The following is a 10,457-nucleotide window of genomic DNA, read 5'->3' on the forward strand; positions in this document are numbered from 1 at the left end:
TCCTTTAGCTAAGATTCCCAATTTCCAAATTCTAACATAACTTTTCATTGTTAAGCGTAGAACGAAATTATTTGTGGGCGTAGACCATAGAATGCTTCAATCTGAGGCAAGCATTAAATTTTCCCAATCGCATGTAGCATGTTGCATAATATTTGGACTTGCCGAAGACGTGTATATCTAATAAACTTGCAAGTTTATCGTCTTTTATTTGCAACTATTGTTTTCAATTAATATTCGGGTAAATAAATTTAGATACATATATCACTTTCTTCTTTGATATATTCTCAAACTAATATACTTAAATATATAATTTATCAGTTGTGTATTTTAAGAAGGAAAAAGTCTAGGGCAAGCAATTTTATTAAATTCAGGCCAGCATGTAACCAGCAAAGAAAAGTGAGCTATTAGATAAAATTTCACACCAATCTCACACCATTAAAATCATCTTTGATAGCTATTTGATGGTTATAAATCATAAAAGTTGTTGGCCACCTAGCACTCATCTTTTAAGAATTTGACACTAATCAATAAATTGTTATGTATACAAACCAAAATTCAAATTTTTAATACTTATTTAACAAAAAAGCAAATTAACCACTTGGCCAATCTAAATATATATCATTTTTAGACTATACTACATATACTCTAAAATTAGATATAAAATATATATTGAAATATAAATACATATTGAAAATAAATTAAATTATACATATATTTCTACACAAATACATTAATGACTAATATTAGTGGCTGATTTTGATATACAAAAAATATTTTTGATGATTTTTACGTCCACTTCTCTTGTATATTTTTCTTGTCAAATTTGTGGCATTGCGTGACTTGTTGAGCTACTTTACTTGGTCTTGAATTTTAAAACACAAATTATATTTGGAATAAACACTTTAGCGTGTAGTACTCCTATAGCCAAGTTGGCAGTACGCCAATTTGAACCCTTATAAATATTTATATGATTTTGTTATTCAATTATTATTTGCAACAAATAAAATAAGGGAGCTACTCAAACGTCTAAAACATCTTTTTTAAAGATATTTTTTAATAATTAAAATTTAATATATATAATTAATTAAATTGTGTTATTTTTATCAAAATTAAGTCAAATAAATTAATTTGACCCAAAAATAGTGAATCAAATCTTAAATTAGTCTAAATTAATACTATTTTTTATAAAAAATAATTACAATACTCTTATTATAAAAAATAACTAAAATATTTTTATTATATATATATATATATATATATATATATATATATATATATTAATTTTGAGAATCCTAAATTTTAGTCATTTACTTCTTGTCGTCATAGAATTAGGATTTAAAATTTTTAAAATTAATATATATCTATAAAATAAAAGTATTTTAGTTATTTTTTATAATAAGAGTATTATAATCATTTTCTATGAAAATTAAATTTAAATTGATTCAAAATTCACCATCTTTTTTATCAAATTAATTTATTTAGCCCAATTTTAACAAAAAAATTAAATTAATTTATTTGATCCAATTTTAACAAAAATAACACAATTTAATCGATTATATATACTAAATTTTAATTACTATAAAACATTTAAAAAAAAACATTTTAAAAAACTTCTTTATCTGAATAACTCCCTTAAAATCTGAGTAGTTCCCATAAAATAAATAAGCATATGAAGCTTACGATATTGCTAGATCATATGAGAAGAAATCAAGATCAATCTAGAGGGGTCCAAGTCCAAGTGGTTCTCAATAAGTCAAGATTCTTTAATAAATATCCTAAACCTCAACCTGGTCCATTCAGGTGGGTCTACGTCAAACAAAACTGCGGCTTCTAATTTGTGTAACAAAATTGAATTTCACATCAAATAGTCCAACTCTTCAAATTATATTCGTCATGTTAAGATAAGATTTTCAATCCAACTTAATTATAATTAGTAAACAACTAATCAACACGGTAGAAAGTCTGAAGATAGTGACATAAAATTGCACTGTATTTCTTCTTATTAATTTCCACCATTAAATAACTTTAATCCTTTTCAATTTTGCATTAAGCATAGAATCTTTTACTTTTAACAAAAGCCAATCCACCTTAGCATTGTCGAAACTCGAAACGATGTAAAAATGAAAACATTATCTCTTCATGCTTTCCACAAGAACCACCCATGGTTTTCTCAAATGGCATCAAAGTTCAAAGAAAAAGTTTTAAGTACATAATGATGTCACAAAGTCCTACATAAACTAGGAGGATTCAAAAGTCTCTTTAAACATAAAAAGATGAACGAACACAAACATATCCACAAGGCCATTCTTTTTTCACTTCTCAGAACCCCACAAAGGGGGCACTTCCTGGAAGTGTGTGAAGTCTTTGTTTCAATGAGCAGGGTGAGGGAAATTGTTGATAGCACGGTGAGCATGAACAGCACAAGCACAATGAACTGAAGTCAAGTTGAGGCAACCACTCATGATGAGTGAGTGTCTACCTGAGCATGTGTGGAGTGAAGGGAATGAGTCACAAACAGCTTGAACTGCAGATGGTGTCAGTGCTGTGCATTGGCTTATGTTGAGAGTTCTAAGCCCGTCTTCATCATTTCCTCCTCCTCCTTTCACTGATCCCCACATTCTCTTGTTCACTTTGCTCTGTGCCAATGAGTACATTGCCCTATCTGTTATGTTCTTGCAGTAGTATAGTCCTAGGGACCTGAGCCTTGGGCATCTGCTTGCCAATGCAATCACACTATCATCTGCAAATATACATAATCAAAACTAACTTCATTATTGAGAATACTAGACTGGATTTCTAATGCTTCATGTTAGTTGCCACGGGCGGAGACTCTCGTGTGTGAAGTTGATAGTTGAAAACCGTTAATTTCTAATGCTTCATCAAAACACATTTTTGATTAAATTGTCATCTCACAGTTTTCTAAGTATCATCAGATGAAGATTACTGCATATAAGTTTCTACTGCCAAATAATCAAGTGGAACTACTAAGCATGGGCGAAAAGAATTGGATAATGGAAAAGCTAGGAGTATAACATTCTACATCTCTAGAGGTTAGTTTGGTAGTTGAAAATCGTCAGATGATTAGATATGTTTGACTAAATTGTCATCTAACGATTTTCGACTATGGAACTATGAACTTTAGATGAAGACAACTGCATATGAAGTTCTGCCACCAAATAATAATTGAACCTTTGCTTGAAATTAAATTGTTAATGCATTACAATCAAGTGGAACTACTTAGCAAGTATGCTACTAAATTCGGGTCAAATTACCTGTTATAAGGACACAGCCACACAGGTCCACTATTCTTAGATCAGGACAGCCATATGCTAAACTCATCACTCCAACATCACCAACATTCTCACACCATCCAAGGTTCAAAGACTGTAACTGATTACAGTAGTGTCCAATAGCCTGCATTCATTTAGCCACGGCGGTTATAGATTCGAGTGGTCTCACTCTTAATCGTTATATGACTATGGCTAAAACCAACTAGTCTATACTCTATACCACAATCATACCTGTAACGCAGTATCGGTTGCTGCTCTAACGCATCCACAGAGGTTTAGGACTTTCAGCTTCCTGCAGAAACCGGCAAGGTACGCCAGAGCATTGTCACTAAAAGCAGAGCAGCCACTGATGTTGAGTTTAGTGAGATCAGGACAACCGTGGGCTACGGCATACAGCGACCGATCGGTGAGTTTGAAGCTTTTACTCAGGTCCAGAATCTGCAGGTCATGACAATAATTTGCAATCCTTTCAACTGTGTTATCCTCTAGTTGAGGCTTGTCTTGACGAAGGATTAGAGTTTGAAGTTTTGTGAATTTCGGAACAAGAGAAAGAGCCAAGTTATTCATGTTCTTGCTACACCTGAAAAGGGAGGGAGGATTGAATTGAAGTTAAAACTGGCAAGCCTCAATACACGTTCATAATAAAAATGATTGCATCACCATTCTAGAGATGTAATGAAATCAACTTCCAAAAAACTTGCAAGTACAATAGAGACAATAACATAGCTATAAGGTTCAAACAGACCAATTGTCACAGAAGCCTATATTACACTACATTCTCATGAGAAAAACCCTTCTTGTTCTTGTACAAATGTTGGGGATTCACTAAATTGGTAAATTACACCAACATTCCTGTGCTTGGGGAATACACACAATACCCTATATTTCAAATGTAACACTAACATTATAAATCAGGGATGTATTATCACCTAAACTCAGGAGGTTAATGTAATCTACCCTGACATATTTCATATACTAATGATCCATAAACTAAAAGGTGAAAAAAAAGACCAACAAATCATGGGGCCAGCACCAAAATTGCAGCATAGCAAACTCAATTCACACAAAGGAGGAAAAACTAGATATGCATATATGATTTTCAAGAGTGGAGAGAAAGCAATATATACCATGAGAGTGACAAACGAGCAAGGCCAAAGTAAATAGCATCTCTCCATCCACGACAAACACCAGAAGCTGTGATCACAGTTTGATCATCCACAAGGGACAAAATCTGCATCAAAAGCTCCACAGGTATATCCTTCCACTCAGTGATCACCCCGGCTTTCATCTTCCCTCCTTTCTCACCACCACCACCACCACCACCACCACCAGCAACCATCATGAGCTTCTCAAAGCACAAGTTCAAGTCCTCAGTTCTCAGGTTCTCCTTTCCAACCATCTCAGTTTCCGCATCAACATAAAAAAAAGCACCACCTTCAACAGCTGTCAGCAAATACAAGCAACACAAATGGTAATAGATAAGACTTAGCAGATTCCAACAGTTATTAGGTTTCAGCTAAAAGATAAAATCACCACAAAACAAGAAAAACGCATTTGTCCAAGGCAACTGGCGAAGAAAGCAACACAAAGATAAATACAACTTATTAAAAAAAAATAGCTTATAACAATAATGAATAATAATAATAATAATAATAATAATCATCTTATAGGATGATCCTGTACGTTACATAAATACCCATCACGTTTATTCAAAATTACATGATTAACACACTGAAGAAAGTTTTAAACTTTGACAGAGAGAGGCGCAGGATAAGGATCAAAAACAGCAAAAGGGAACATAAACACTAAGAATAATGATCAAAAATCTAAAATTTTCAAAAAAGCCCCTTTTTAAATACCAAATTTGATATGCAGTACAAAATACAGAAAATAGAAATCAATCGGAGAATTTCAACAAAAAACAATCTCGGAAAACAAAAAAAATCAAAACTTTCCTTTTAGCTCACACGAACAAAACCAGAAAACAATCAGTAACAGATAGGAAAAAAGGGCAAAAAATCAGAGCAAAGAGAATAAGATAATTACCACTACAGAGCTAAGAGCAGATGGAGAAAGACAAAGTCTTTAAGAAACAAAAACCCTATATTTTTCGAAAAAAGAGAAGCTTTGTTATGCTTCCCTGAGATTTCAGTGTGTGAGGAGAGGGTCTTAATATGGGGGAAAGGGTGGGAGGAAAATTGAAGAGAGAGAAAGGAGGTAAGCTACGTGAAGCTGCCACGTGTAATTTGCGATGAACACGTTGAAGTGACAAGTTAAAGTGGGTCCCAAGTAAAGTACTGTCTACTTTGATGAGAATAGAGGTCATGAATCATTGATCATAGAGAACGAGAGATAAACGCACCCTTAAACAGAGGACAAAAGAAAGGAACTTTTTTATTTAATTTGATTAATTATTAACTGTTAATTTAATTATTTTATTTAGTGATTGGAAAAAGAAAGAAAGGATATTGAGTAGGAAATGGAATAAAGTTGATAAGATTGGAATATAATGGGCTATTGTGTTGTGTCTGTGTGTAGAAGTTTCTTTTTGCCAAAAACCGAAACCGCATTGCAAAAGAAAGGAGAAAATGTTATGTTTATGGGCCGGGAGGAAAATAAATCTATTATTTTTTTTAACGGTATTTTTTAATTCGATAAATTAAGAATTAATTTATTATAGATCAAAATTTTATTTAAGAATTTGTTATTTATCAATAAATTATTATATTTAAATTTTTGACATTTATTTAAGTAGACTAATAAACTAATCATTAGACTAACCTAACTGGATTAAATATATAAAGTCTTTGTTGTAACGCAATTTCTTTGGTTTCGATTTATTTGAATCAAAATTAATGGTCACTATTCTCTTCTTGTGCATTATTCTGATGCCTCTCACAACTCAGCTATCACATACTTGTTTGTAGAAGAAAAAAATTGATTGAAATTTTTTGTAGAAAAAAATGTTGTATTAGGTGTGTATTTAGATAAATTTTTTTATTTAAAGAATTTATTTTTATAAAATTTTAAAAATGCATAAAAATATTTGAAATAAAATTATAACAATTTATTTTATTTTAAATTAACAATATAAGCTTAAGAAATTAAAGAGACTTTAATAAATTCTTTGTTGAAAAATATTTATATTTTCTATTAATTATTCAAATATAAAATAAATTTTTAGTCAAGTCAAATGTATAAAACAAATTGACTGGTTGACTAGCTTCTCATCTATATTTTATTTTTATGCAATAACTAATAATAAATTACATTTTTGAAAAAGCATAAATGAAAGACTAATAAATAAATTATCACAATTAAGCCTTTATATCGTCTCCTTAATCTTACACATCTATTTAGGACTACGAGTCTCTTACTGTAGCAGATCCGGGAACATACATACGAGAAAAAATAATCCACAATTTTATTTTAGAATTTTATTAATTTATGTCCTAAAAATATATGTTAAATATATTATAAAAATATTTTATAAAAATTTTTATAAATTTTTTTTATATTTTTAATGTATTGAATACATTAAAAACGTTAAAAATTTTTTGTTATTATATTTTTAAAATATATAAGGACACAAGTTAGTTAAATTTTTTATTTTAAACAATATTAAACTTAAAAAATTAAAGAGACTTTAATGAACCCTTTATTGAAAAAATATTTATTTTTTATATTAATTATTTAAATATAAGATAAGTTCTCTCTAAAAATAAAGATAAAAGATCTCATGACAATTTTTTCTTTTGAAAAAATTATTTTTAATCAATTCAAATGTATCAAACAATTGACTGGCTGCATCTATATTTTATTTTTACCTTAAAATAATGAAAAAATAATAATAAGACAATTACAATTTCTCAAAAGTTTATGAAAGACTAATAATTAAAAAAAGGTAAAGTATATTTTTTGTCCTTGAAGTTTGACAAAAGTTTTAAAAATACTCCTAAGTTTTATTTTGTTTCAATTTTGTGCTAAAAGTTTTCGATTTGCATCAAATATACCCCGAATGGCTAATTTTTCAAAAAATTTAAGACCAATTCAACAACAATTTCATAAGAACAACCCTCAATACAAGCAAATCAAGCATAGTTTTTATACATTATTGTTAGATTAGTCTTAATTTTTTTTAAAATTTAGCCGTTAAGGGTATATTTGATGCAAATCGAAAACTTTTAGGACAAAATTGAAATAAAATAAAATTTAAGGGTATTTTTGAAATTTTTGCTAAACTTCAGGGACAAAAAATATACTTTACCCTTAAAAAAATAGCACAATTAAGCTCCTAAACATTACTAAGGATAAATGTTATTTCCTTTAATTAATCGTTCACACATTTATACTGGAGATTATGTATTTATGTATCTGAGTCTATTAGGCTGTGTTTATTTGCTGATATTAGGACTCAGAGTTAATATCATGTTTGATAGCTAAAAATTAGAACCAAAATTTCAGTCGTTTTAGTATTTTAGAAAGTTGAGATAAAGAGAACTAAAATTTGTAAGAACTGATACTAAAATTTTAATAATATTTTTTTCAAAAATATTCTCATTTAATTTTATAAATTCTAATTTTATCGCTTTTTAAAAACAAATTAGGATATCTCTCCATATATTTATCTTAAATTAAATGCAGTACAAAAATTCTCAATCATTTTTTTCTTCTAATCTTTGCATTGTCTCTTAGTCTCAATCTTCCTTTTAAATATAGTCTTAATGTAGTTATTCCATGAACATATACCTAATGAACAATAATAAAAAGGGGAAAACTAAACAAAAATGGAAAGTAATGGAATAAATAAATTTTAAAAAACAAATGTAATATATTTTTAGATCTTTAAAAGATATAAAATATTAAGTAACTCTTTGAAAATAATTTAAGATGGATTTATAAGTTTTTGTCTAATAAATTTATAAAAAAATTATAATATTAGACATGATTTATCTTTTTGTCTATTAAAGTATGAGTCAAGATGAAAACAGATCGAAAAAGAAAGAATTACTGCGTTATATTTACATTACAAAAAAATTGAGGTAAATACAAGATGAGAAAATAGGGGGTACAAAGAGATCGAAGGGAAAGAGTAGAGAGAGAGAAGAGAAGAGAGTACAGGGAAGGAAAAGAAAGAAGGTTACAGTTTTTTTACTTCTTATTGAGTCGGTTAGAAGTGGCTTATCTTGTATGGTTTTTATCTAAGCCTATAGCCTCCAATACCCCCCTCCTTCAAGGTGGATTATGAATATCTATCATGCCAAGCTTGGAGTTGAGCTCATCAAAAAGTGTTGAAGCTAAGGCTTTAGTACAGATGTCAATGAGTTGATTTTGAGACCGAATAGGGAGAATGTGAATGGTGCAATCTTTAACTTCTTTTCCGACCTGATGGTAGCCCATTTTGATATGTTTAGTGCGTTCGTGAAACGTGAAATTTGCTGCAATTTGAAGAGCTAATTTTTTGTCATAATATAGAAAAGTAGGCATAATAAAAGATACTTTCAGGTCTTGGAGTAGGTAGGAGATGGCAATGATCTCACAAGTGGTGGCAGTCATGGCATGGTACTTGGCTTTAGTGGAGCTTCTGGAGATAGCGTCCTGCTTCTTGGATTTCCAAGAGATTAGAGAATTGCCAAGATAGACACAGTAACCGGTGATTGATGTGCACATGTCTGGACAAGAAACCCAATCTGAATCACTAAACACCTTGAGTTGCATGTCAAAATTGGCAAGAAGGAAAATGCCACGTCTTAGAGATTGCTTTAGGTATCTAAGGATCCGTAGAGAAGTGAAGTAGTGTGACTGCATGGGAGTGGCTAATTGGCTGAGAGCTATAACTGCATAAGCAATATCGGGTCACGTGTTTGTGATGTATAAAAGTCTGTCAAGTAGTCTTCTATAAGATGGAATATCAGTGAAAGGTGTACCATGATCATTTCGGAGCTTCAGTGATTGGCTCATCGATGTTAGGGCTGATTTGCAAGCTAGCAGCTCTGTATTTTCTAATAATTCCAAACAATACTTTTGTTGGCAAATAGAAATTCCCTTTGATGTTCTGGCTACATCAAACCCTAGAAAATACTTCAGTGTGCCTAGATCCTTGATCTTGAAAAGATCATATAGTTGTTGCTTTACCCATCCAATTTCTTATGCATCATTTTCTGTGAGAACCATATCATCAACGTACACTAGTAAAGCTGTGAAAGAGCCTCGGGACTTATGTTTTGTGAACATAGAAGTATCTTGGACGGATTGAGTATAACCCATGTTGATGAAAGTCCTGGATAATTTTTCATTCCATTGTCGGTTTGCTTGCCTCAAGCTATAGAGGGACTTTTTCAAATTATACACTTGTCAAGGCATTGGTGGATTAAGGCCTTGAGGAACTTTCATGTACACATCTTCATACAGATCTCCATGAAGGAAAGTATTATTTATGTCCAACTGCTCAAGAAGCCAACCGTGTTTTGCTGCCAGTTTTAGAAGTAATCGAACAGTTCCAACTCTTGCCACTAGAGAGAATATTTGCTTGAAGTCTATTCCCTATATTTGGGTGAAGCCTTTTGCCACAAGCTGTGTCTTGTGTCTATCAATGCTGCTGTCGGATTTCAGCTTCGCTTTATAGATCCATTTGCACCTAATTATGGTTTACCCAGGAGGAAGGTCAATGAACTCCCAAGTACCAATCTGATTAAGGGCTACGATTTTAGCTTCCATGGCTTTAACCCAGTGTTCATGAGCAGCAACTTCTTTGAAGGACTTCAGTTCATCTAATGTTGAAAGGTTGAAGACATATTTCTTGTGGCTAGCTCCTAGTCATGAGTAGGATAAGTGTTTGGAGAGTGGATATTTTGTTGAAGAATGAGTGGATGTTAGTGAAGTAGAGGTGACTAAGTTGTAGTGAAAATCTTTCAAATAACTTGGTATTTTTCTTTTTTTAGTTGATCTTTTTGGAGGGACATGTATAAAATCTGTGTTATCATCTATGTCTTGTGTGCTGTTGTCTATAGAAGTTGGTTGTGTGTAAGCAGATCTTTCATTAGAATGCAATTTTTTTGCATCAGACTGTTGTACATGAGCCCAATTTCACGCTAATATAAAAGAAGCAGCACCGTTTCTGATGGAAAACTCCACTCTCTCTTCCGTCTTTCATTCTTTTTAGTTTTA

The 10,457-nt window shown here is 31.1% G+C and overlaps 1 protein-coding gene across 1 annotated transcript; it reads right to left on the minus strand.

The window, feature by feature from the left end:
• Window positions 1-2,115: 2,115 nt before the first annotated feature.
• LOC112765536 (F-box protein SKP2A) lies at window positions 2,116-5,766 on the minus strand. The gene is made up of 5 exons (XM_025811434.3): window positions 5,337-5,766; window positions 4,418-4,733; window positions 3,522-3,870; window positions 3,273-3,414; window positions 2,116-2,740 (listed from the first exon to the last, which is right to left on the minus strand). Exons 2-5 carry the CDS (start codon window positions 4,687-4,689, stop codon window positions 2,370-2,372), a joined length of 1,134 nt encoding a protein of 377 aa, XP_025667219.1. The 5' UTR covers window positions 4,690-4,733; window positions 5,337-5,766; the 3' UTR covers window positions 2,116-2,369.
• Window positions 5,767-10,457: the final 4,691 nt, after the last annotated feature.

The sequence above is a fragment of the Arachis hypogaea genome, chromosome 17 (assembly GCF_003086295.3).
Source record: "Arachis hypogaea cultivar Tifrunner chromosome 17, arahy.Tifrunner.gnm2.J5K5, whole genome shotgun sequence".
Lineage (NCBI taxonomy): Eukaryota > Viridiplantae > Streptophyta > Magnoliopsida > Fabales > Fabaceae > Arachis > Arachis hypogaea.

What these genes read in the sequence shown, in the direction of transcription:
- LOC112765536 (XM_025811434.3), bottom strand. Translation starts at nt 4,689, where the DNA reads ATGGTTGGAAAGGAGAACCTGAGAACTGAGGACTTGAACTTGTGCTTT. An exon ending in GCTCGTTTGTCACTCTCATG is followed by an intron (nt 3,871 to 4,417) that starts GTATATATTGCT and finishes CTCCCTTTTCAG; the next exon opens with GTGTAGCAAGAACATGAATA. An exon ending in TGGCTGTGTCCTTATAACAG is followed by an intron (nt 2,741 to 3,272) that starts GTAATTTGACCC and finishes GTATATTTGCAG; the next exon opens with ATGATAGTGTGATTGCATTG.